Source organism: Parasteatoda tepidariorum, chromosome 4 (genome assembly GCF_982258835.1).
Source record: "Parasteatoda tepidariorum strain Cologne lab strain chromosome 4, Ptep-v5.0, whole genome shotgun sequence".
Taxonomy (NCBI): Eukaryota; Metazoa; Arthropoda; class Arachnida; order Araneae; family Theridiidae; genus Parasteatoda; species Parasteatoda tepidariorum.
Window position 1 is genome coordinate 41,435,442 of NC_141758.1, and position 27,968 is coordinate 41,463,409.

At 30.0% G+C, this 27,968-nt stretch overlaps 1 protein-coding gene across 2 annotated transcripts; it reads left to right on the forward strand.

The window, feature by feature from the left end:
- Positions 1-12,783: 12,783 nt before the first annotated feature.
- Positions 12,784-26,113, forward strand: LOC110282339 (uncharacterized). 2 transcript variants are annotated; one of them, XM_087160992.1, is made up of 6 exons: positions 12,784-12,940; positions 16,417-16,567; positions 20,157-20,946; positions 22,293-22,413; positions 22,500-22,646; positions 23,238-26,113. In XM_087160992.1, exons 4-6 carry the CDS (start codon positions 22,301-22,303, stop codon positions 24,337-24,339), a joined length of 1,362 nt encoding a protein of 453 aa, XP_087017118.1. In that variant the 5' UTR covers positions 12,784-12,940; positions 16,417-16,567; positions 20,157-20,946; positions 22,293-22,300; the 3' UTR covers positions 24,340-26,113. The 2 variants fall into 2 exon arrangements, with proteins under 2 accessions (XP_087017118.1, XP_087017119.1); XM_087160993.1 differs by lacking the exon at positions 12,784-12,940 and adding an exon at positions 13,046-14,624.
- Positions 26,114-27,968: the final 1,855 nt, after the last annotated feature.

Consider the following 27,968-nt stretch of genomic DNA (forward strand, 5'->3'; position numbering starts at 1 on the left):
GAGGAGGATGCTGTGAGGGGATTTATGGGTGGCTGAGATGAGGGCAGTGATTGCGGACTTACTGTCCGATAAAATAACGTAATCTAGATACTCGGTAGTGAATTTTGTGACTGCTAACCAAATCGCTAAAACTTCTCCGGTGAAAACTGAGTTAATAGGATGGATTTGAGAGATATAAGACATGTTGTTCCTTGAGTTAATAGCCGCAATACCTGTGTTCGTACAGGATTTTGAGGCATCGGTAGCCAGGATGACAAAGTCTTTCCAAAGGGTGTGGAGGGTTTCCTGATAGAGAGGGAGGATTTCATTGGGATTTTTCGTAGTTTGAAAAGGAAGATCGTGTACAAAAAGACAGAGGTTCGGGAGATCTGTGAGGAAAACTGGAATGTGGAAGGGGATGATATTGAATTTACTTATGCCTTTTTGGCTGAAGATGTCCTGAAATTTGAGGAAAAGGTGGGGTTTCTTTTTAAGTCTAGTGAAATGGAATTTATGCAAAAGGCGATTTATTGGGGAGTGAGAGCCAAGGGAACAGTGACGGAGGTAGAATTTTTTAGCTGCTAAAACAAGTCTGTGTGAGATTGAGGTAGTGCCGGCTTCTCTGTGGAGGATATGAATTGGAGTCCATCGTGGGAGGCCCGTTGCTGCGCGGAGGCTAGAGTTGTAGATTGTTTCAATTACTCGGAGATGTGATTTTGGCGCAGAGAAGAGGATTGGGCTGCCATACTCTAAGATACTTCTGATTGCGGCATTTACAATCTGAATGAGGTGGTAGGTTCGAGACCCCCACTGAGTGCTAGAGATGCAGCGGAGTGCATTAATTTTTTTTAAACATTTCTTTTTTAGGTATTGAAAATGACCGAGGAAAGAAATGTTTGCAGTGTAATGGATGCCGAGAATTTTGATGGAATTAACTTGGGGAATTCGTTCGTTAAAAATTGTTAACTGAATCGTAGGTAACAGACGTTTGTTAGAGAAATTAATAGTTGCACTTTTTGAGGGTGAAATAGCCATTTTCCACTCTGTGCACCAAGTTTGAATGGTGATGAGGGCATCTTGAAGTTTAGCAATAACCCTGTCAAAAGTATTTGCAGCATAGTAAATGTAGATGTCATCAGCGAAAACAAGAATTTGAACTCCAGTGGGAAGGTGTTTGTGAATGTCTTTAAGGTAAAACATAAAAAGAAGGGGGGAGAGGACACTGCCCTGTGGAAGGCCCTGGGGTTGCTGGAAATCTTTAGACCGGGTGTTGCGCCAAGAGATGTAGAAGGTTCTATCGGAGAGAAAGTTTTGTAAGAAAAGTGCTGTTTTTCCAGATATGCCGACCGAGAGGAGTTTGGTGAGGAGACCATCAATCCATACGTTGTCGTATGCCGAGACTAGATCGAGTGCAACACAAACGATAAATTTTCTCCGTTCACGTGCTTCTCGTATGTCATGGTAGAGTATTGAGTGAGTTGTATTACAGTCACGAAAGGGGAGGAAGCCAGTGTGGGAGGGGGGGAAGATATTTTGCTGAAGGCAAAAATTAAGGAGTCTTTGTAAAATCAAACGTTCGTAGACCTTGGCGAAAGTCGAAGTGAGAGCAATAGGTCTGTAGCTGAGAATTTCTGATGGGTTTTTTCCTGGTTTTAAGATCGGAACGATTTTTGCTTGGGTCCATGAACATGGAGGTAGGGCTGTATCTTGAACGACATTAAAAAAGTTAAGGAGCTTAGTTGGGTAACGGGAGTGAATAAATTTAATGAGAATAGCCGGAATGCGGTCTGGCCCGGGTGCCGTGTTCTTTGTTCGACGAATAGCTGCTTCCAGTTCGGTAGACGAGAAAGGGGTATCCAAGTGGCTGTAGCCTGTACCCCAGAATGAGAAAGGGATTGGACAGGGGCTTTGAGCATGAAAAAGGTGCTCCCCAAAAAGGTTCGCTTGGGCGAGTGGGCAGGTGATAGCTGTCGCTTGGTGGGTTAAAATCAGGTTTTCGGAGGAAGCAGAGGAATTTCGAGTTGAGATACTTTTTAAGATTTTAAAAATGTTTTTTGAGGAACCTAAATTGGAACAAATTTTGTCCCAATAGATTCTTTTTCTGATTTTAATGTATTGGCGGAGTTGAGCGGAGTAGTGTTTGTATTTAAGCCAAAATGAGGATGAGACTTGTTTTTTAGCCTTATGCAAAAATTTGCGTTTTTGACCTAGCAGAAACGCGCATTTTTTATCCCACCACGGAGTCGTGGGATGCGGGGAAAATTTTGTAAATCGGGTATTATCTTTGACTACGGAATTGCAAGTATCTTCTATGTTCTTTGCGTTGAAGTTGTTATTTGACAGAGCTTGAGTGATTTCATTTTGTGCGTTTTGCAAATGGAGGTACGGGCGTGGTATGTTAGGGTTGTTTAAGGAGAATTTAACTTTGGTAATAATTGGAAAATGGTCACTATCAAAAGGGTCTGGGAAGACAGAGTAAGAAGATTTCTGGTAAAGTTCAGGGGAAACTAGGGTAAGATCTAATAATGACTGTTGATGATGTAGGCCGCCAAAGTGGGTGGGAGTATTTGTATTCAAAATAGTAATATTATTTGTTAGGATCCAGTCGAGAAAGATATCAGCAGTTTGGGAGCAAGAGGCAGAGCCGAGGGCTCGGTGTCTTACGTTAAAATCTCCGACGATGATGAAGGGTTTCTCAATATTGGGAAGGAAATTTTCCAACCATTGTGAGGAGTAATTACCGTCTGGTGAATAGATATTAACTACCGTGATTTGTCTATTATTAACTTGAATTTTTACACCGAGGGTCTCAATTCGGGAAGGGGGGAGATTATGGAAATAAATTCTTTGAAATGGGATATGTTTTGAAATAGCTAAGAGGGTGCCACCACCTCTATGGTTAGGGGGGTCACGATCTTGTCGGAGAGTAATTTTATTTTTAAAGTTAATTTGATCATCGCTTTGAAGGAAGGTTTCCTGAATTGCGATAATATCGGCTTCTGAAAAGATGTTTTGACTCAGCCAGTAGCGTTTATTTCTAAGACTGCGAGCATTCCATTGCACTATATTAAATATCGGAATTGACATAGTTTATAAGAAATAAAAATAAAAGTTGTTGTTTTTTTTAAAGTTTTTCTAAACGCCTGGGAAAGAGTATGTATGTAGTAAGGTAAGAGTTTTTTTTTTTTAAATTAAAGCCTTTTCTTAAGGCACAAGAGATAATTCATCCTCATCGTTGTTCAACGGTATTAGAGGCATTGATAAGGAGTTGTCCATAGGCATAGGCAGATCTTGGACTATAGGGTGATCAGCTGTTAGGAGAGGATTTGTAGTGAATTGCACATAAGTTGGGGGTGAGTTCGATTTCTTCTTCTTTTTTGCCCGTTCTGGAGAGAAGTCGGACGAGTAGGTTGAGATTTTTGTTTCTGTGATTGCACCCTGGGCAGTGGTGCTTCGTTGGATGTTAGTTATCGCGGGGATAAGAATATTATTTATGGAAGCAGTCAAATTCTCAATTTGGGCTGCCAGTATAGAAACTTGTTTTGCGCAGGTATTCTCGACTAGCTGTTGCATGGAACCCGCGAACTTGTTAAGTTCCGATTTTAGCTCTGCTCGGGTAATGTATTCTCCTGGCACAGACTGAGTTATTTCTGCGTATGAGGGCTTTTTCAAATAAGCTATTCTTCTAGCTTCACTCATCGGAACATGATGGGTAGACTTAATTCTCATTAGTTTCTCAAAATTTAAAAATGCAGGACAATCACGCTGAATTGGATTATGGTTGCCGTTACAATTTCTGCAGCACTGGACCCTAGTACACGGGCCCTGATGTTCGGAAGAAAGGCCTCCACAGTTGTGGCATCTGGTTGGGGATTTACAGTATTTATCGGGGTGGCCGAAACTCCAGCAGTTTTTGCATAGGGTAACGCTATCTTGGAAGAGTTTAGTCTCATAGTATTGGTACCAGAGACGTATTTTCTCAGGGACAACAGTACCTAAGATATTGAAAAGGATTGTGGTTGTCGGTTTCCCTTGTTTTAAGAACCGACGAATTTCTAGAGCTTGTGTCTTGTTTTCAAAATTGAACTCCCGACTAATGTCCGAAACCGAAGTTTCAACAGGAAAGTTCCTGAGAATGAATTTGGAGGAAATGCATTCTAGAAGGCATTTAGCTGCTACAGGAATCTCTAGGATTGTTTTTATCTTTAAGATGTATTTTGCAGTTTCTAAGTCGTCACATTGAATAAGGAGCGACCCGCTTTTTTGGAATCTAATACTTTTAATTTTTTTGGTCGGTACAGAAGCATTTAGGTCTGCTTTAAGGCGTACTGGTGAGGTCTGAGGTATAGCACTAGATTTTTCTTTTGCTTCAATATTAAACCAAAAGTCTGCTGAGCCGTTGTTTTTAGCATGAGCCAAAATATCTTCTATGGGCTCCTTGGAGCACCACTGGTAGTCTAGGAGATTGGTCATTTTGACCAGATGGCCCCCAAAAGGTAAAGAGTAAAAGTGGCTTACCTGTTTTTTGGTAATCCTGAAATAAGGAGGGAGATTTTTAACATCTAACTATAAATTCATGGATGTTCGCTTATTATCCAACAAAAAAATGAAATTCAGAAAATAATAAAAATTCGAAATAGAAACTTAAACGTGGCTTTTCTTTAGTCACATTACTCTCGCTAAAACCTAGTTATTAACCAACTGACTTCATGAAAAAGCTTCGGAAAACATCAATCTCCAATTGAAAACTCCAACTCTAACACTACTACGATCAACACAGTCTCAACTGCCGATCGTGTGGGGGGGGATCTCTGCTACTCGCTTTTATCCCCCTTGCTGTAAGGTGTATCTTTTGTGAGTTGAGTTGTTGGTGGTGAAGTTTATGACGATGAGATGGTGAGAGTGCGATATTTGGTCAATTTAAGAATTGGTAACTGGGCGGAGTGAGCTTGACGCTAGCTTTTATCCATCAATCTTCTTATAACCCTATATTGATTGTATAAAGGCGGGTTGACACGATCAAAGTACTTTGATCAAGGGGCCTCCCTGGCCGAGCGGTATCGCCGGTCCAAACGCTCTGTTAAACGTGGAGGTAGCGGGTTCGAATCCCGCCGTAACCCTGGATGTATTCTTTGTGATGTCTTTCTCTGAATTGTTCTATCTGTATTTTCTATTTGACAATGACTTATAAGCCTATATATTGAGCACACAAGTCAGCAAATGTATGTAATTTCAATAAATCAAATCATACTTTGATCAAAGTAGGCGCGCAATCAAAGTAAGTCATAAAAGTAAATAAAACAAAAATGGGAACCGCGAAATTTTAGGGAAAAGGGAAAATGCGAAGGGGAGAAAAGTCACGCACTGTTGTTGAGAGTATGATATATCAAATGAATAATCTCGGCCTCTGTGCTTTTAAAATTCATTCGAATTTTAAAATTATTTAATGAAGTTTAAAAAAATAAAATCATATTTTATTAGACATTTATATAGGTAGTTTAACCAACTCTGTGATTATATTAATGAAAAGAGGAAAATTATTGTTTTGAAATTAAATCAATATATAAAAAGTTCTCTGTATTTGTAATTGTCTCTCACTTTGATGTGACGTAATTTACTTTGATGGGTGTTCAACTTTAATTTCTACTTTGATTCAAACAGCGATAATTGTGCCAATTGTTGGTATCGGTAATTGATTGTTATCTGTGACGTATTTGCTTAAGAGGATTCTAAAAATGATAAGGGTCAATTTCAAAGATGCGTTAAATAGAATTTTTCCAGTTTCGTGGGGTGAGGAAGCTTGATCCTAACTTCACGTTCGCGGTTACAATCAAGTTAATCACAGAAAAAATTCAAAATAATTATTTCTCAAGCCCATTCTCACTGTATGAAAAATAGCAGGTGAATTTGGAGGGTCACATAAAGCGAAATTTTGAATATTGTGCTAGCGATCTCTGAGGAACCATTTCCATTACATTCTGTACAATACTTGTGCTAGTAGTCCCGCTGTGAACTGATCGTAAAGACACAGTTTCCAGTAGAATACCTCAATCAAGCATCACTGGCTGCGGTCATCAAACGAGTGGAGTGACCACTTTGAGCAACCTGCGTAGGGACCCAGGGCGGGCGGTATTGGTTCTCGTTAAACTGTTCTACTGTAAAGTGCTCGACTTCTCGAGCAGATCGTCGGGCTACTAAACAGGGGAGCCATCCCCTCTGCGGAGGATCAAAATTTCGATGGTATGTCTACGGAGCATTCTCAGGAATGTTTCCCAGACCGTCGCCAGTAGCCCATTGTGTGATGTAAATAAAGCACCCAAGTGATGGTAGCTTTCCATATTTCTTTCTTAATTAGTTTCTGATGCGGGCTTCACACTTTGAATGCAAAGGGCACAGGAGTCGAATTATCTTTTGTTGGTATTAGCATGTGTATTTTTCCATCTGTATGTCCTTTCTTTCTCCAATAAATGGTCTACCTAGGTGGCTATTATAGTTCTTTCGCTTTACTTTGAAATATGTCTTAAATAAAATGACAAATACACATTTTTAAATCACTATGTATGCAAAAATTTGAATGTTAAAACCAGTTTGATTGCTTTTGAAGCACTAAAGGAGTTTCCATTAATCTTCTTATACCTTTACTGGATTAATTATTCAAATTAATTGGGTTAAAATAGTTTTAAATATTTAAAAAATCGTTTTTATTTAAAAAAAATTTTTAAAAGTTGGAAAACAAAAATATATATTACATTTTTTCATTGTTTTTGTTTTCCGGCTTTTTAATTTATTCTTTTTAATAAAAATGTTTTTTTTTTTTTTTTTTTTTTACGTAATCAATTTTTTTTTTCATTTAATAGTTTCTTTTTTCATGAATTTTTATTATATTTTTCTCTCTGTATTTTTGATGCAATTTATTAATTCTATGTACTATCAACTTTTGTGTAAAGCTATTATTTTTTCTTAATTTTCTTTATTATTCTTGTAATCTTTTTTGTTTTTTATTGTGTTATATATATATACCACTTGTTACCATCATTAAAGAATGTTAATTTACTGAAACAAATTTTTCAATTTGTATTCCTTATGCAAGCTATTATTTTGTAATAATTATTATCAAACTCCTTATAAAAAAACTTATGCTATATCATGTTCTTTTAAAGCCAAATTTTTTAACAACTGATATTGTAAATAGATATAGGGGTTAAATTTTTTTTTTTTTTTAGAAAAATAAACTATACATAAATAAACCTTAATTTTTCAACCTTAATATATCAAAAGTAAAACCTGGTCCTACTGGTAATCCATTGGACTTGTTGATTTTAAATTATGAATTGAAATAGTTAAAACGAAAAAACTGTTTCAATAAATGTAAATAAATTTGGATTCAGTGATATTTGATGATAAACTTTAGCAACTTGAGAAAAAGCTTCCAGAAAGTTCTAGAAACATTATTTGATATTCAATAACTTTAGGCATTTGCTATTTGATTCCTACATCGTTTATTATTGTTATTTATAGAGTACTAACTTTTACATCAAGAAAAGTATTGATTTCTATAAATTTTGCATGCTGAAGCCTTTTACATCTAATATAGAAAAATATACTATTTATAAAATTTATTATACAACTCCACTGAAATCAAATTTTATTTTTTGCAACATACAAGCAATAGTTCTTAGTTTAAAAAATTTTATTGGTAAAAACATCATTGGATTACAAATCATTTGAAATGGAAAAGAACAATATATTGAATGGAATAATTTTTATAGTAAATTAAACATATTAGTTTAAGGAAATAATGTTAATGGAATACACTGAAACTATGAATGAAGAAATTTATAAGCTCTCACCCATAAACTATTTTGACTAATTTCTAGTACTTAAAAAGAAGAGAATAAGAACAAAAAGATTGAAGAAAACTGTCACAAAGATTTATAAATATTTTATGTAACATGCATATGCATTATGCAGTATCAACATTAAAATTTTACAATATAAAACAAATTAGATGAAGTTTAAATTTAAAGAAAGAATCTTGAACTGTTTAATAATAAAAATATAATTTGAATTTTAATCTACAAAGAATATATAATAGCAAATTTCCTCAGATTTAATGCTTAGAAAATATATTTAAAAACTTTTGTATAACAGTTTTGAATAGGCCATAGTAAAATGTTATTAAAGGAATATCATCAGTTCCAGCCAAATCTATGCAATTGAGCGGGTTATTCGATTAAAAGGATAATGCAATATTCTATCCTAAATTTCTGCGAAATTTTATTTTTAATGGTATTTTATGCAAAGTATAGTGTTTTGATTAAATAAACTTAGTTTTATGATAAATAAACAATTTTGATTAATAGTATCTGTGTTAGTATCATAAAATATAAATGTCATTTAAAGTTATATAAAAATAAATTAATATTAGTGAATAGTATAATATATAGGTACTAAAATATTATTTGATCCCTTCCGAAAAAATCTATAATTGAAGACTATTTTTATACCCTGTGCCGAATTAATTTGCACAAGGAGCTTTGGCGCACATTTCAATGAAAAAGAGCGAAGTAAGCAGCTACCGGCTGCCTCCCCTAAGTTTGTTGTAATACAGTTGTAGTCGTGATAGTCACGTAAAAGGATTGCCTGCGGTCTTCCGCAGCTTGTGTGAACTTACCTCCGTTATGTAAAAAAAAATGTTATTATTATTATAGTTCATCGTAGTTCAATTCGTCGTAATCGTGCACATTTTGGTGCATCGTGCGGGAAGCACGATTCCAAAACCCAACGGTAATCAGCCTTAAGCCAGGGAATATTTGATTTTTCCCCTCTCTCGGGGAAATAAGATTCTGTGCAATGACGTCAGAGTTGATTTGTGCGCGCGCACACTTATGTCTGTGGGTACAACCGGCTGAGCAACTGCGCATGCGCTTGAAATGCTTGGCTAGAATTTAATTTTCACCAAATAATTTCAAAAAGTAACCCTGTTGAAAAAATTGCGCGGAGGTATGCATAGTTTGTTGCTTACAGGTGTAATCAAGTGTAGCTTCTATTGCTATTTTATGCTCTTCATTTTTGATTCAGTAAATAAAGTAAGTTAATTGTTTAAAATAATTTTTTTCTGTTTACAATATAGCATTAATGTATTTTTAAACGTTTACGACATTTTATAATTCTAATTATCTGTGATAAAGTAGTTAAAGATTTCCACGTTACTGAGTTAGGCTTAGTAACATTTGTTTTCCTATTTTATCTTTAATATAATACAGTGTTTTCACTACAACGCGAGAATCTCGCATATTTTTTTCTTTTCTCGCATTAAAAAATGATTACCGCGAGAAATTCGCGTATTCTATAAATCAATTTCAAAATTCGCGAATTTCTCGCATTTTGGAAAAGGTTTCGAACTATGCCATTTAGAATAAAATCCCTTTCACTTTTCTTCCTGGATCTTTCATTATTTTCAACATCTCTCCCGTTATCTAGCTTCCCTATTTACCAGTATTGTTCAGAACCTTTTCGAACAACAGAACTCAACCACGGAACCCCTTTCAGAACACATTCCTCTGCAACCATGTGTTTACCGTAGGTAAGGTTTCTTCATGTAAGACGTTCAAATTTTTTATGTGCTAATGTAAGATAGACAAATACCTTTTAAAGACAAAATCTTCTATGATGATGCACCAAAAATATGCAATGCTTTAAAAAATAGAAGACGTTACAAATTAAAGAAATGATTTTTTTTCAAGAGTTTTTGTGTTTTTTTAGTTTTTAGAAATCTCACTTAACTTTTTGAAATCTCACCCTGTTTTTGAGAAAGGGTGAGAAATTCTCACCCATTTTTTTTCTATGATGAAAACACTGTAATAAGAAATGTCTGTTAATAAAAGAGTATTGTTTTAAAGATTCGATAGTTTATTCTTTTGCATATATAAACAATAATCATTAAAAAATTTCAGAACTGTTCTTCTAATTCTTTTATGTATGTAGAAACTATAATAAAAGGAAATTATATGGTATTTAAAGGTGTCAATTAAAATGTTATTAATTGTAAATGGTGTTACATTGACATTATAATTACTTTTCTTTAAGATTATATAACCGTATATAGATTCTTAAATTATGATGCTTATTAAGATGAATTTATTGAAGTTTTTAGACGTATTGTGTTTATAATCCCTATTGTTTTTCTATGATTAAAAAAATTGACTACTATGATTGAGCTTACGTAGTAATGTGGTAACTGTAGACTTGTATATCACATCGAATTAAATTTAATTAAGTTAATATAATAGAGCACCGTATTAAATCTTTCAAATGTTATCTGATTCATTCATTGTTTTATAATTGGTGTAGTTTTTACTAATTGATTTATTTAGCAACATATTTTCAACTGAATTTACTTGTGCAAAATTCCAGTAAAGTTAAGATTATTTTATAATTATGTATATTTCCCATCAATAATTGATGAAATACCAGAATGTATGTTAGTACTGTAAAATTTCTTAAGCAGAGGTTGTGCAAGCATTACCTTAAACTTTATGCAGTTAAACGATAATCTATGATGCACGATGGCTCAGTGGGGCTTTAGTGAGGGAACTTGTTTATTATTTTGATATCAAGTCTTTCTTTCTATTGCCCCTTCTAAGCCGCATCTTTTGATTTCCACAAGCAACTTTCTTGATGTGGAGTTTTTTGGGAATCTGATAATATGGGTGTATTAGTAAGTATAATGGTGAGTATTTTACCTTATATGTATATGGGTTTTTGTATACATCCTCATAAAAGAGATATATATTGTATTATTAAGTTGTATGTGGATTAACATATACTGCATTATATATGTCTTTTTAGCAGCTAATAGAAATAGTTCATTTAACCTATGGATTTTGGACACCTAGATGTTAAACAATTTTGTATGGTGCGTATTAAGTGTTGCATTATCTTACTAAATCTAAGAGCCAAAGTAGGACAGTTAGTGAGGTATTCTTTGGTGCCCATTGTGTTTTAATTACCATGTCCTATCATGAGCAAAACATTTATGAATGCTAAAGGGGAGAGGTCAGCTTATCCGGTTCACTAGCTTTGAAAATTTACACTAGGGCATTATCAAAAGTGCCTCTCCTTTTGTGGTGGAATAATGACAGTTGGTAAAAATTGTGAAACTTGCATACAAAACGTAAAATAGATGAAATTTGAATGCCTGTATATGAAGATTTAAAAGAAAAATAATGACAATTTCAATGGAATACTTTTATTATTTAATCTTCTAATCACCAATCATTATGTTCGTGCTTATACGTACTGTGTAACTGTTATTGCAAGAGGGTGCATTTTTATCATGCCTAATTTTTTTATTATTTACAGCTTGTACAAGGTTTTCACATGAATTCCCAAATGATAAGTATACTGTGCAGTTTTTACTAGTACACAGGCTTATATACAGTTTTAGTTGGGTAATTTTGTTAATTGATGTTTGTTTTGTGATTTTAATATTTTGTAGTGTGTTAAATGGTTTTTTAAGATAAAATATGCTTCTCTTGGCGTTACTTATTTGATAAATATTTATTACTTCAGTAAGTATAAGGCATAATAGCAGTATAGACTAAAGTACAATATGGCAAGATATCTTATATTTTAAGAAAGGATATACCTATTATTTTTGAAATTTTCTAATCATTCTGAAGTAACATCAAAAGTAACCATTTAAATTTTTATTTTATTTTTAATTACATTATTTTATAATTGTTAGTTATTAAAAATTGGTAATCCATTGTATATTTTAGATAAACTTGTAAGAAAAATAAATCATTTTATTGTACTCAGAATGCAAAGGGTTATTAAGTGGCTGAATTTCCATGAAACATTATTTATTGGCAATAGTTTTTAAATTGTACTTAACTGTTCAAAACCACATAATTAACAACTAAAATGTATAATTTCAGTTAAGTGTCATTATATGCTTGTCTATATTTGTTTCTTCAATTCTAAGAATCTTTTTAAATCTTCTGTGTTACAAATACATATTTTAAGGCAAATTATACTGCGCCTAATCACGTGAGAAATAATAATTAAAGCAGTAAGATTGTCATAATCATATTGAAATTATATTATTTAATCACATTAATTGCAATATTTAATCATGTAAAATTAATTTACATATAATGACACACAACTATAATTTTACCTATTTGTATGAAGTTGGCTTTAAATGTATACAATGTCTTAATGAGAAAAATATGTACTATCACTTAAATAATAGATTTTGTTAATATATAGCTATTTATCTAACTATTCACATGAATTTGGAATGCATATATATGCATACACATGTTAGAAAAATTCGTGGAAATAAAAAATTATCATGTGTTTGCATACTTTTAAAGATATAGCCAAGGATACTATTATATAAGATGTATAGCCAAAGATACTATTATATAAGATTAATTATATGATAGTATATTAGTAGTATAAGTTAATTACTGTAGCTATCAGCACACTTATTTTTTCTTTTCACGAATATAAGACAATTTTAAAAAATCATGTATATTCTAAAAATTCATTGAAAACTTAATATCATTATTAAATGAAAATTTATTCCTCTTATCACCATCTGTTCGTTGAAATTTAGCGCCATCTGGCAATGATTTGATAAACTTTCCATCCAAAGCCGAAAATCTCGCAGCCAGTTATAAAGGGATAGGTTTGCAATATTTGGCACTTTTTCGCTGTTTACAACTGCCAATGTTCGTTCAACTGCCAATGTTCTTTAATGTTCGCCCTGCGCATGCGCAGTTGCTCAGCCGGTTGTACCCGCAGACACAAGTGCGCGCGCACCATGCCTTGTACTGTTCTGAGGCGCTGTGATGTGGCAGAAATCAGCAAAGCGCGCTATTCAACCATGTTTATTTTTTTTTCTGTTGAAACTATAGAGCGCAAAACTGTGAATTAATAATGCTGTGAAGTAAGTAATTTATCATTTTCATTAAACTTTTGTTTGTATTTACAACTGACAAATTTTAATATATTTTTTGTTTTCAATTAGTTGCTTTACGTTGACTGTTTATTTAACACCCCATATATAGAGGATACTTCATCATCGTTCCATATTCACTCTTAGAATTAGATAAATTATAATTATGTAATCTTGCAATTATGACATAAACATTTAAATAGTAGTGATTTTTATTGTGTTTCACGTGTCTTGCAATAATACAGTAGTAAAAGATTTGAATAATGCTGTGCTGTAACGTTTTTCTGTGCTGTCTCGAAAACGTATAGTTATATATTGAAATATTAAAAAAATTTTTTGACAACTTAAGGCGACACGGGACCTTGAAATCATAAAATTTCCAAAAAAATTTTTTTTACTAAAAATGTAAAGATAGTCAGCCTGAATCACGTGTTGTTCAAACTTTTTCGATACGATGATTTTTTATGATTTTATAGCTATTTTTCTGAAAAGTGGGCGTGGCACTTTTGACGTTCCATAAGCTGTCTGTTAGTTTACATTGTAGTTATCATGCTTATTTTGATTTTTTTTTTATGTTCAAATCAATATTTCTATAAAATATTTTTTAATTAGTGTAATGTGACACTGTTTGGTAACGCCAAATTGGAGTTTCGAGTTTTAGTTAATTTACACAAACTGTGAGTTTTAGTTAATTTACACAAAAAAAGTAGTTTTTCTCCGTTAACTTTTTTTGCATAATTTACTTCTATAATTTGTCCCTTGTGTCTGAATATTTGAAAATTTTGCCTGAAAATTTTTCATATGCTTCATATGACTGTTATAAAGACAATGTAGCATTGTTTTCACGAAATATTAATTATAAAGTTTTTTATACAACTTTAACTGTAGGAGGAAATGAAAATTTTCGAAAAAAAAAAGCGTCGGAACTAAAAAATTTTTTTTTTCTCAAAACCTGTTGAAGTGAAACAATAACTGATGCTAGAGAGTCTTTATATCATCATTATCTATCTATAGAAAAAATTTTAAATTATTTGGATGAAATTTCAGACACAAGGGACAATTTTTGTATTTTTTAAAATTTTCATATTTTATTAAATTTTTAAAAAACTTTTGACCAAAATTGTTTTTTCTTCGCCTATTTCCTAAAATATGCTAAAAAATAAATAAATTATGTTCATAATAGTAAAATTAAATTAAAAAACAAGTTTTCATAAATTTTCATTTGAAAGGTCCCGTGTCCCCTTAATTTTGTTGTGCACATCCATGTACAAATTGTTAAGTTAAAGTTTATATGCTCCAGAAAAGAAATTAAACTATTACCAGGAAGATAAGTGCGTTACTGTAGATATGGCACTAGCGAAGACTAGACGAATAATTATATATATTAAAATTTAAATTGCATTTTTAAATTTTATTAATTCTGATATGTATGGGAGTTTCCTATAAAAAACATATTAGTTCAGCAGCAACTGATGAAACCAGTTGTTTTGGTTCAGAAACAGAAGAGTTTTATTATTGATATATATTTAGGATCGAATGTTTATTACACTACATATATATATTTAAAAGAGCATTATTATTAATTAGTATTCAACAATAAACATTTAATGTTTTTTTTTTTTTTACCTTTCAAATGCACCCAAGGTGAAGCAATGGTTGGTTTTAGTAAAAAAAGGTAATTAAATTTTAAGTTTTTTCCCATTTATAATTAAAATAATTATTGCTAATCCCAGAGCTTTCAAGTTATAAAATAAAGGAATTTATTATTAAGAATTTGTCACTAAGATATTTTTTTACTAAGATAGTTTTAATTTAGTTTAAATTAACACTCCTAATAAATTCTTTAAAGTACACATTTTTTATGATATATGATATAATAATTAAAAATATATTTCTATGCTTTTCATCTTTACTAATTTGTTATTTTAACATTGGCCAATATCTTTGGTACTAAATAATATTTATCACCTCTTTCTAATATTGTATGTAACAGTCATTGTTTATAATCACAATGTTATCTTTTGATTCATTGTGTTATTGATAATGATTTCAGTATAATACTAAATGTATTGTTATCATTATGACTAAGATATTTATTTTATTCACTTAGGTGTATTATTGTAGTTTATATCTTGGTTGTTATATTGTAGCTTATGACTTGGTTGCATGGTCTTGGCGACCAATGAGTATTTTCAGATATCTGATATTTCAGTATTCAGACCTCTGATTTTTCCATAAGACATTCTTCGGACAGTTCAATATCTATTTATTTTAATACTATCCAGAGTTTATCAAGGAAAAAAAGCTTAAACCTACCAAGAGAAATTTTCAAATTTTATCAGTTAAAGCTAAATTTCTAATGTTTTTTGTTTTTTGAATTAGGAAATTAAATTGTGCTTTAAAATTAACTATTTCTCTAATAAATATAATTCAAAAACTATACATATAGCATAAAAATGTATAAGTAAAACAAAAATTATTTCAGTGGTCTTAATTTTGTTAACAAATTAGGATATAAATAAACTGATGATAAAGGTTTTGTAGTAAAAATGGAAGATAATCCTGAGGTTAATATTATATTTTATAAAAAAACTGTTAGCTGCAAACAGTAGTTTAATAATAAACATCAATTCATGAAAGCATAAGATGAATGAAATCTATTAATAAGCTTACATTAATGAAATGTGCATGCACATTGTAATTGTTTATTTTTTATTGGAATAATTTATTTGTCTAATTTATTTATTTTGATTTATTTATTAATTCTAATAAACATTTATGTATAGCCAATAAAATCATAAAATTTAGGAAGCAACTGTTAAAGTTTTATGATCCCTTTTCATGCAATACAATTAGATACAATATAAATTAGATACAAACTGATGATTTTTTTTAAATTAAAATATATTACAAGTTTGCAACAAATTAATTTATTGTAAAATACAGTAGAATTATCTTGTGCGGTGAATGTTTAATATGTGCTTTTATATTCCAACGCGTGATTTGGCGATGCTTTTAGGAATTCCCTTTATTTATGTGTTCATTTATAATTTAAAACTGGCTTAGCATTTTCTGATGCATCATTTCCGTAATTTTATAATGCACATAAATGGAAGCCCAAAAGTCTTAAATATCTCTAATTCGTTTCTTTATTAATTCCTTTGTATATACATAGATATATATAGAATATTTCTGAAAAACTCTTTTTATTCCTGGGCAAAAGTCGTCTTTTCCCCAAGGTTTCTGTTGATTTTTACCTTTTATTATAGAAAAAGGCCAGATATTAAACAAACGTTACCCTCTGACTTAAGATTTTTTTGTAACCCGAACTTTTTGACTGTAGTGTTATCTAATACACAATTAGTAAAAAAAAATTTCATCCGAAATTCAGTTGCTATGATGTTTTCAAAATAATTTTATTTTTAAAATGTACTGCAATTTAAGTTTGTGTCTGATTTTTGTTTCAGTTTCTTGGAAAAAGTGTAAAAGTCTGGATCTTTTAAAAAAATCTATCTGCTGTATGATAGAAGAAATTATTTGGTGATGGCTTTCATTGAACTCAGTATCTATCAGATTTTATGTACCGATTCTTGAAGTTCCAAGACTATTTTGTTCCAGGTATATATTATAAATGGTTTTTATATCTGTTTTAATTTCTTTGATACCATTTTGTGCTAAAAATGTTTTGCAATTGCTTTTTAAACTAAGCAATAAAAATTTATCTAATTGATTTCTCATTTTTGTTTAATTTTTAAATAAATCCTACATTTATTTATTCTATGGTATTTTACCAATTGCTGTAACTAACAATTATATTTGTATAATATAATATATGTGAATATGTAAATGTTATTTGTATATGTGAATGTTATTTGTATAATATAATATATGTATAATATATGTGAAAAAAGTCAGATTTTTATCTTACAAACTTTTTTTTTTCTTAATTGTTTTTAAATTAGAACTGAATTTAGTAAACATTAAAATAAACATACAAAAAATTAAATAGAATCTTGAGACATTTCTCAAATATTTAATTAATGAATTGAGTATACATTCAAATAAACATATAATAATTAATGAAATACAAAAAAATAAAGTGAAGTAATTTCTTAAATATTTCAACGCAACGACCGCAGGAATGGGAACTTTAATGTTTTCCACATTTAATAAGCACATGAACAAGAAAACAAATTGTTTGGGTTTAATTTTTGTTTATATGATATCATTACACATATATTAATAAAGGCATATGGATATTACAGCTTAACCTAGTCTGGAGTAATTTGGTTAAAACTTTTTGTAATAATTTGATATAAGCATTCTTTTTCCTTCTAATTATGCAATAATATAATACAGAAATATTACAATAAATAAAAATGATTGTTTCAATTGTGCAAAATAAATAAATCCTACACTATTAACACTGAAGATTTGTGACTGAAATAAATGTATCAAAAATTAAGAAGTTGAATGAGTAAATCTCAATACCAATAGGCTATATTCAAATAGTGACAACATCGATAAAGAATTATGTCAGACATTTCTTATTTTATATAATAAGTTATGGGAGAGGACATTTGCCAAGAAAACAGATTAGTTGTGCTAAATATTAAAAATTTTTAAAGTATTTTATTAAAGTGAAAATTATTGTTTTAGTAAATAATTAGTAGTTTAATTAGATTTAGTAATTGTTTAAAATAAAATTGTCTATGAATATATTGAAATCCATGTCATTTCTCAACTGCTTTAAAAAAATAGTGAAATCAAAATATATATTTTAACTTGAAATTGATTCTTATGTTTTTAAAGGCATCTTAAGAATGCATTCAGTTAAAGAATGTGAAAATAAACATTATTTGGTTTTGAAGTTTATTGTCGTGAATAAAATAAAATATGTTCTTAAATCACCATAATAGGAAATAAAGACAGTTATTGGTGCATTTTTCAAAAAATAAATTATCTGTATAATATAAGCCATCACAATTATGTAACTTTGTATTATTTGCCTGAATAGCATTAACTGCTTCTGAAGTTAATTTTCATTAATAAACTTAAATAATAATATGTATTCAAATATCTCACTATAGGAAATCAATGTTTTAATTTGTCCAATTTATTTATTCAGTTTCATTTTTACACACCAAAAACTTGTCCCAATTTAATGATATTTGGTTTTGAGTTTCTTTTGCAGAACATGTGCAACGCTTTTATACAAATAATAATTTCTTAGACCTGAAATATTTTGAATCATTACGAGTGAAGGATTATAAATTATGAGTTTCAAATTTTTTGCTCAATATGATACCTATTTCAAGACCAAAAACTTTACCTACTTCATTCATAGTAACAGCATTACAGGTATTAATATTAAAAAGTAAAGGTTGAACAACAAAAACATTAAAATTTTTTGCATTTGTAACTGGTAAGAGTTACAAGCGAGGAAATTAAATTACATAATGTTAAATTGTTAATAAAAAATTTATTTCAAATAATACTTTAAACTTATAATAAACTGAAATGTAATCTTCAAAATATACTTTGAGCAAATAACTCATTCATATATCTGGGGGAGGGGACTAATAGTCTGACATTTAAGCTTTATAGCAGAGAACTACCCAAATATCAGCAGAAAATAACCAAAAGAATAAGTTTAAAAAAATTTATATTTAGTTGTAATTAAAAGAATTTGTAGTATTTATTACAATTTTTATAGCCGTTCAGTTAGCATTGAATTTAATATATGTATTTAATTATCTAATCAAAAAGGAAATGGCCATAGAACATTAGGGTTTTTTAAATTAAAATTTGAGCAGAAAAAATACAAAAATTAATGAATTCATAATATGGTAAGTATTAGCACAAGTTATTAAGTGAACAAATTTCATGTTTAAAAAAAATTGTAGCAAAAAAATAAAAGTTAATTTTAAAATCAATTGGGTAAAAAATATTAATTTGACTAGTGTGACTTAGCGTTTGGTCTATTTTTGCTAATATTTAATTTTAGAGATCGTTTCCTTTTTACAGATTTGATTATTTTGCCAGGAGGCCGCCCGCCTGGAACTCTTGTTTTAGTGCGTGTCAAGCCTACTCTCCGTCTGGAAATGGAAGTCGGTTGGACTTTAATTTTTCTTTCACGAAAAGTAGACTTAAAAAACATTAGTTTGTCAAAATCATCGGCTGATTTGATTTGTTTTAATTTATTAACTATATCATTAACTTTTCTATTTTTTAATGTACTTTGACAAAGAACATTTTTTATTCTATCGAGTTCTACAGCCATTTCATTTTTTTTTTCATCATTAGCATCTTGATTGAGAGGTTCTATTTCCATGCCAAAGGTTTCATTTGATTGGTTATTTTCTGCTGACATTTCCTCCTCTAGTAAAGGGGGATTTGAAGTATCTTTTTCTATAAACTCAGAGAAAAAGGAAGGAGGGGGACACTTATCACCTAAAGCTAATTTGGCCAATGCATATTTTTCCTCTACTGAAATGGGGGGTGCATTGGGTAAAGAAAGTTTTTTTTCCATAAGGAAAAAGCACTGGTGTTTGCAAAATGCCCCATGCATTCCAGTTGGGCAAGTGCAAACCCCCAATTCAGTGTTAATAGTGTATGATTTATTTACATCATTTTCACTCTGCACCTCAAACAAATTTGGTGCACACTCTCGCACATTTTCATCTTTAATGTATTTGCTTTTTTCATACACTGATTTAAATATTAAATCTATATTTCTCCTGCGAGAGTGTGCATATTCCAAAAGTTTTCTGGTTAAAAATTTCTCCCAAACCTCCATACAAAATTCGACCAAAGCTACTACGTTAAAGGCTTTGGTTCTATTTAAGACAATATCTTTAACTATGCGAATCGTTGACTCGGCATAGTTGTTGGTATTATTGTCTCTGGTTATTGATCTGTCCAGCAAGACCCATTCTTTTCTTCGTAGGAAAAAAGAGTTAAATCTTGCTACGAATTGTGGATGCTGTTTTTCCTTTAGCAATTCACTTACTGCTTCAGAAAGGTTTGTTTCTGTAGTAGCATACATAACCTAAAAAACAATTCATAATAACAATTTATTTAAACTACTCTTTTATTGTAATATAAGTAAAGTTATAACTAAGAATTTTAATTGCATATATTTCCTAATTTCATACGGTAAGTCTAAGACAGTGGTATTTATATAAGATTATTTTCTATTCCACAGAAGTGTATCTGAAACTCTATTATCAGAAGATGGAGTTCAGCGAGGAGCAGAAGATAGAGCTCAGAGAGGAGCTCAGCACAGAGCAAAGGAGGAAGCTAGCAAAGAGCAGAGGAGCAAGCTCAGCGAGGAGCAAGCTCAGAGAGGAGCAGAAGATGGAGCTCAGCACAGAGCAGAGGAGGAAGCTAGCAAAGAGCAGAGGAGGAAGCTCAGCTAAGAGCAGAGGAGGAAGCTCAGCTAAGAGCAGAGGAGGAAGCTCAGCTAAGAGCAGAGGAGGAAGCTCAGCTAAGAGCACAGGAGGAAGCTCAGCTAAGAGCTGAAGAAGAAGCTCAGCTAAGAGCAGAAGAAGAAGCTAAGCAGAGCAGAGCAGAGGAAGCTAAGCAGAGCAGAAGGAGACGATCGTCAAAGAGTAAAAAAAAAGGACGATCGCCAAAGAGCAAGCTCAAAGAGCAGGAGGACAATTTTCAACGAGTAGAAAGACGCACGTCAAAGAGGACGCTCTTAAACCAAAGAAACTGGACGAGCTACTTTTGGCATAGCTAAAATAGAATGAAAATTTGAATTCCCTGACGTGGAATAAAAATTTGAAATGTTGTTACTTAAGCAGCATTAATGGCAGGGTTGGGTTTTTGACATCAAAAAGTGGTTTTTGACATGACAAGGGTATAATACTGGTTTAAACTGTCAAAAACCCGTCAAAAATGTCAAAAACTAAAGTTTGCCAAAAAAATATATACACTTCAAAACTACCAACAGTTGCCATGCATTATATTGAAATTTAATTATACTATAGGTAATCAGCAAGTTTTAAAATATTTTTTAATTAAAATTAATGTAAAATAACAGATTTAAAATCTCAGAAATTTATATTCAAATGCATGTGCAGAAAAATTTTGCACAAAATTTTTTTAAATATTTATATTTTGAAAAAAAATAATTTTTTTTGATACTTAAGAAAATTAAAAGTTTATTACTATGCATTTTTGACATATAAGGAACATATAACTAATATTTATAAGGAACTTACAAGTTATGTTGTATAAATACAAACTTGATACAAGTGTATGAAAAAAAATTTTAATGTTATACCGAATATCTTTATTATCCAGTATGTTAATTTGAATTTAAAAGTAGTTATATTTGTGAATAATGATAAATATAATTCATATTGTTTATTATATTTATTTATAATTATTACACTTATCATTTTAAAACAATTTTTACCTCTTAATTTTTTCCCCCCACTTGTATTAAGAATACAAATAATGCGTATCTTGAAAGCAAGAAGTAATAGACGAGAATAGTGGTGGCGCCCCCCTCTTCTGACCGTATCTAAACAAACCTCGCCTGTGCGCAGCTTAATGCTATTTAAATAGGCTTTTTCGTGATTCGTTGTTTTTTCAATTTTTTTTATAAAAAAATATATTTCTTTCAGTAGAAAACTGATTTTTCTGGTAAGAAACAGTTCATATTATTAGATTAAGAAGGTGTGAGTTTGAAAAAATTTGTTAATATTAATAGAAACGCTTTTATTTCATACTGATTGCTAAGCCTTGTGATTTCAGTTTTGTTTACATTTCGACAGGTTGATATTTATATATAAATATATTATATTTGTTTGTCATTTTTGTTAAACATGGCGTGGAAAACTGTTACAACTTTTAACATTAATTTTTCTTTAAGGTTAATTATGTGTTTCTTTCTGTTTTTTTAAATTTTTTGTAATGTAAATAAATTATATTGAGGTCGTTTTGTTGACTGTGTTAAGGTGCCTTTATAAATTTAATCAAGCATTATTGATTAAAATAAATGGAAAAATAAAGCAAAATTTTTTTTTCTACACTTTGCCTGCAGTATATTTACATAGGTTATTTTTAACTATATGAAATTTCCTATCCATTCCGTTAAATGTGTCTAACAATTTAAATGTTTATGATGTAATAGAACATAGACTTTCTGATTAGAAAACAAAATTGCAATCTTCTTCGTATATGTAGAATGTTTAATAAAGCCTAATAAATCTAATTTATATGATATTATGTATCTGTGTAAATTTGTTAAACATTACTCATGATTATGGATTTTAAATTTTTGTTGAATGTAACATATGTTTGTAATTTATTGATGATTTATTTAAAGGTTTGAAAATGGTTATGTGTATTGCCCCTGGTTGCAAACATTACAACCAGAGAGACACCTGTCGCTTTTTTCGGATTCCTGCTAATCCGAAGGTGCAAAAAATATGGATTAGGAATATAAGGTAAATTAATTACAACTTAATATAACTTCATAATTTTTTTGTCTCTTTAATTGCATATTAGTAAAGAATTTTAATTTGCTTTATAGGAGAGATGATATTCAAATTTCAAAAAATCACGTAATATGCCAATGCCATTTTAAAGATGGCTTAAAAGAAAATGGGCCAACGCTTTTTGAACACAACAAGAATAAGATTTTTAATTTTCAATCTCCTGAAAAAGCTTCAAAAAAAAGGTATTTCAATATTGGATTCTAACAGTTTTGTCGAAATGGTATATATATATTATGTTTCTCCTCCTCAGTATATCTGATATGTCTTCCGTGTTTAAAAGTATTATCTACATAAATGTCTTGTATTATTTCTGACAATGATGAAAAAAAAAATTAAATATTTTCTTATTCTGACTTTCGTTCAAGGTATATCTGTTCAAAGTATGTGTAAAAACTACATTAATTTACTATTACACCATTACTAAAGTAGTTTATGTAGTGACTACAAATTGCTTTGAAGTTGTAGTAACTACTCAGGTACTCGATGGAGAACTCAATTGACACCTATGTTCAAAGTAGTTTTGAATAAGAAATTGGCTTACATTAAGTATAAGGGAATAACATTAGGCCAGTTTGTTATTCCAAAATATTTTTTTTTTTCTTTGTTCATATAACCTTCAACTTTCTTGACAATTGATTTGATCTTTACATGAATTAAATTTTAATGCCTTGCAGTATATATTTATTTTATTATTATATATTACTGAATTTATGACATGCTTTTTTTTTTTAAATGAAATATGATTACAATACATTTATGTGTTTTTATTTTAGAAACATATCAGCAAATCCTTCAGTTTCTGCTGTTCCACTTCCCTCCACTGTGCCCCAGTCTTTTGCTGCTGCTGCTGATATTCAGACACTCCTTCAAGAAATCGCCAATTTGAAGGAGGAGAACCTCAAACTGAAGGAGGAGAATTTAAGTTTGAAAAACGCTTTGGCAGAGCAGGAATTGTTAAAGAAGAAGCCATTCGGGTTTTATAGTATAGAAAGTAATAATGATCATATCATGCATTATACAGGTTTACCTAATAAGGAAATTTTCAATATTATATTTTCTAATTGTGATAAGGTGTTAGACAAGTATTATGAAGAATGGAATGTCACTTGCTTGGATCGAAAAGATCAGTTGTTGGTGACTTTAATGAAATTAAAGTTGAATCCCACTCACACTGATCTTGGTGTTCGATTCCAAGTAAGTGAAGGTACTATAACAAATGTTTTTTTAACTTGGCTTTACTGTCTACATGAGGTGCTGTACAATTGTCTAATGGCAATTGTACCAACACAAGTTAAAAATGAGTTGTGTTTGCCCTCATGTTTTATGAATTTTAGGAATTGCAGGATGGTTATTGACTGCACTGATTTTTGTGTTCAAAGACCCAAAAAAATGTCTCATCAGCGGCTGTTTTACAGCTCCTATAAACATCGACATACAATGAAAGCTCTAATTGGAGTAGCTCCAAATGGTGTTATTACTTACACTAGTGAAATGTATCCCGGATCTACTTCCGATAAAGAGCTTTTTAAAAATTGTAATGTTAATAATGTTTTTCAGCCTGGGGATCTTGTTGTGGCAGATAAAGGCTTCCTGATTTCTGATGTTGTGCCTGATGGGGTTGCTGTGAACATTCCACCCTTTTTATCTGCCTCACAATTCACCCCCATCCAAATTAATAGCACTAAAAAAATCGCTCGGGCAAGAATTCATGTTGAAAGAGCTATAAAGCGCATTAAAGTTTTTAAAATCACAAAAATGTTACCAAAATCTCTTTTTCCTCATAGTTCCAAAATTTTACAAGTATGTGTTGCCTTAACTAATTTTCAACCTCCACTCCTCAAAGAGGTACAACATCTTTATAATATAAAACCTTAAAATTATAATATTTCTAAATTATTTTAAATTCGTTTATTGCTTTTAACATTTTATTTCCTTAAATATAATAATTTAAAATATTTTTCATAAATTGATACTGCTTTCTTTCTTCATGAATTCTTGCTTGTAGATTAAGAAGTTTTTTTTAAATATTTTTGTACATAAATTTTTTGTTTGTATATTTTTCTATATCTTTAATATTAATATTTATTCTTCTAAAACTACTATTTAAAACCAGTGCAGTTAATAACCATTAGTGTTTAATTTTATTTAATTACATTTATCTACAATTTATTTGGTTCTAAATTATATTTTACATTATTTATTTTAAAGTTTTAAAAAGTTTAATTTTCATTTAAAAAAATTATATCTAAAGTGAAACAAAATGGAAGTTTTTTTTTATTTCGTTATTATTTTTTATTGATTTTTATTTCATCCTTATATTAATTTTTTCATTAATAAAGAATAAAGTAACCTTTTTTTTCCATTGTTCATAATACTTTTCTGAAACTTTCTTACAATTTAGAAGTATAAAAGTGAAGATTTCTTTATTAGGTGATCCCTGTATAATGCATGATATGATCATGATTTTATAACATACTGTATCAGGATTTATGATATTTTTTTTTCTCTTAAAGAAACTGATTTGATTTGGACATTTTTAATTTCATAGGATTATTTTATCTTTTTTAAAAAATATAAGAAATAAAGTTATTATTAATTATTTGAATAAATATATTTTTAATTGAAATTATGAGATTTCATTAATATGATTTTTTTTGCATAATAAATTTTCACTTTGTTCTTAGTTTAAACTTTAAAAAAAAGTTATAAACATGTGTTTCTCTAATACTGCTCAAGCTTTGACTGCGAACATTCTCAACACTTGTAAATTAAGAAAATATTTATTTATAAAAGAATTGTATTTTTTTTTTTTTTTTTTTGCCTAAGTTTATGATTTTTTAACTCATTAGATTTCATTAATATGATTTTTTTTGCATAATAAATTTTCACTTTGTTCTTAGTTTAAACTTTAAAAAAAAGTTATAAACATGTGTTTCTCTAATACTGCTCAAGCTTTGACTGCGAACATTCTCAACACTTGCAAATTAAGAAAATATTTATTTATAAAAGAATTGTATTTTTTTTTTGCATAAGTTTGATTTTTTAACTCTTTCGGTTAAATCTATGAACCTTGCTTCATATCCAGCATAGTTACACACTTGAGTGCTTACACTTAGCTATTTATAGCAATGTTTCACTATTTAATGTTTTTGTTGCGAGAAGTGATAATAATAGTTTAATATGCCATTTTAAAATTGAATCTTTATGTTTGTCATGAAAATTCTTTGTAACTACTGCAAATCACTTATAACATTGTTGACGCTCTGAAGTGTCACTGTTTAGTTTTGTATTAATATTTAACTTAGTTAATGTTAAGTTCTGTTTAACACTAGATTAAATGTTAACAACAACAAAATTTATACGTTGTACAAAAAGTCACAAAATTCTTAGAAATTTTGTCATTATATACATTATTGTAATTCGAATTGAAATTGAAAAGCAGTTAAAATGACTTCCTTGGGCCATCTATCGTTAAATATACATAGTTACATATTTCTTAGTATTTATTCCATACTTAAATTTTTTTTTCAATGTGCAACATCTTGATCCAGTATTGTAAATTTATCTTGATTTTAGATATGCATTAGCTTATTTGTCATTGTTTCATTCCTACAATTTATGTGTAAATAAAATTTGAATTTTATGGATATTTCTGACTGAACGAAGTTTTTTTCAAAAATTCTACACTTTTAACTCACTCCAAATGGAAAATCTAATATAATTATTTATAGTTATATGACACGTTATTATTAAATATTAACAATGAAAAAATCACAAAACTATAAGAAATTTTGTCATTATATACATCATTGTAATTCGAATTAAAAAGTAAAAAGCAGTCAAAAAATTTTTCCTTGGGCAATTTAGTGTTATATAAATAGTTAAATATTTCTCAATATTTATTACACAATTAAAAATTTTATAATGTGCAACATCTTGATCTAGCATTGTAGCTTACTTGCCATTATTTCATTCCTTCAATTTCAGTTTATGTGTAAATAAAATTTGAATATCATAGATATTCTGAATGTATAAAGTTTTTGCCAAAAATATTCTACTATAAACTCACTTCAAATAGATAGTCTACAACACTTAAAGTATACTAAAAGCTTTTATATATATATATATATATTTCTATTATCAGGGATGAGATTAGCCAAAACGCAAAAAAGCTGAATTTCCACGATAGTAAATTTTACGCAAGCGCAACCCTTTAATAATAAATTCCAGACAGTTTAAGGTAATAAATAATGTGTTGACATACAATTGTGTACTAATCTATTATTACAAAAACGATTACATTGATACTTAACATTTAGTGGAAGAAAATAAATTACCAATTGAAAAAATAAAGCTGGAGATTATATTTTTCCTCAGTTCACATAAGAGACAATTACTACTTAAAAAACTACCTGGTTTAGCAAATTAAAACTACTGAGAATATGCATTAATATTTCATTTCTTTTAATAAATACTGTTATGTGATTTATAGCAAATATATCAGTAATATTACTTTTTAAATTATATTGGGAAAAAAACTTTAACAATGGACCGAATCATTATGTTCATATTATAGTCTAATCCAGTGGTTCCCAACCTGGGGGCGATCGCCCCAAAGGGGGCGATAGAGCTTCTCAAGGGGGCGACGAGTACTCAAAAGATAAAAATGTCTAATAATATTAATAATAAAAGCTATTTGAGATTGAAAATATATATGAAACCTATGGTTCTGGTGTAGACAAAGAATTATGATAGTTAAAAATTTAAAAAAATTCAAGAGCAGGATCGTCTTCGTCATACGTTTTGGTATCGCAGGCGGAAATCTAATAAGTCACTCTGTTCCTCTGAGCAATAATATTGTTTCCAGGCGTATTGATGAGATGGTCGCCGACGTTGATTCAAAACTCATCAAATTTCTGAAAGAAGGTAAATTTGCGCTGCAGATTGATGAATCAACTGTGATAGATAACAAAGCTGTTTTAGCTTACGTGAGATTCATAAATGAGAGAAAGGAGATTAACGAGGAAATGTTGTTTACAAGAACCTTGAACACAGATATAAAAGGATCGTCGATTTTTAAATTGGTCAAAGATTATTTTGAGGTAAAAGAAATTCCCCTCACAAATGGTGCTTGTGCAACAAATGGTGCTCCAACCATGTCTGGTTGTCCTTAACCCTTTTGAAGGCCGTGGTAAGTATACTTACCACCACGTTTTACCACATTTAATTTAGGTTTCCATTTTTTAATAACTTCAGCTTTCTTGAAGTGAGTTTGAATAAAATTGGTAACCATTTGTCACTTTTAAAAAACGTATAAAGGTTATAAAATACATAATTCCTTTTGAAGTTTGTAGCATTTAAGGAATTTATTTTATAAATAAAGAAAAATAAAAGTCAGTACGTTCCTAATAGGTCATGTTAAATATATTTACCACCAAAAAAATGGCATTTTTATAAACTAAATGAGTTTTTTTAATATCAATTACTGTTCTTAAAACAATTTC

Coding starts and splice junctions, on each gene's coding strand:
- LOC110282339 (XM_087160992.1), top strand. CDS start 22,301: ATGGTTATGTGTATTGCCCCTGGTTGCAAACATTACAACCAGAGAGAC. Junction 22,414..22,499: donor ATATGGATTAGGAATATAAG/GTAAATTAATTA, acceptor TTTGCTTTATAG/GAGAGATGATATTCAAATTT. Junction 22,647..23,237: donor GAAAAAGCTTCAAAAAAAAG/GTATTTCAATAT, acceptor TTTTTATTTTAG/AAACATATCAGCAAATCCTT.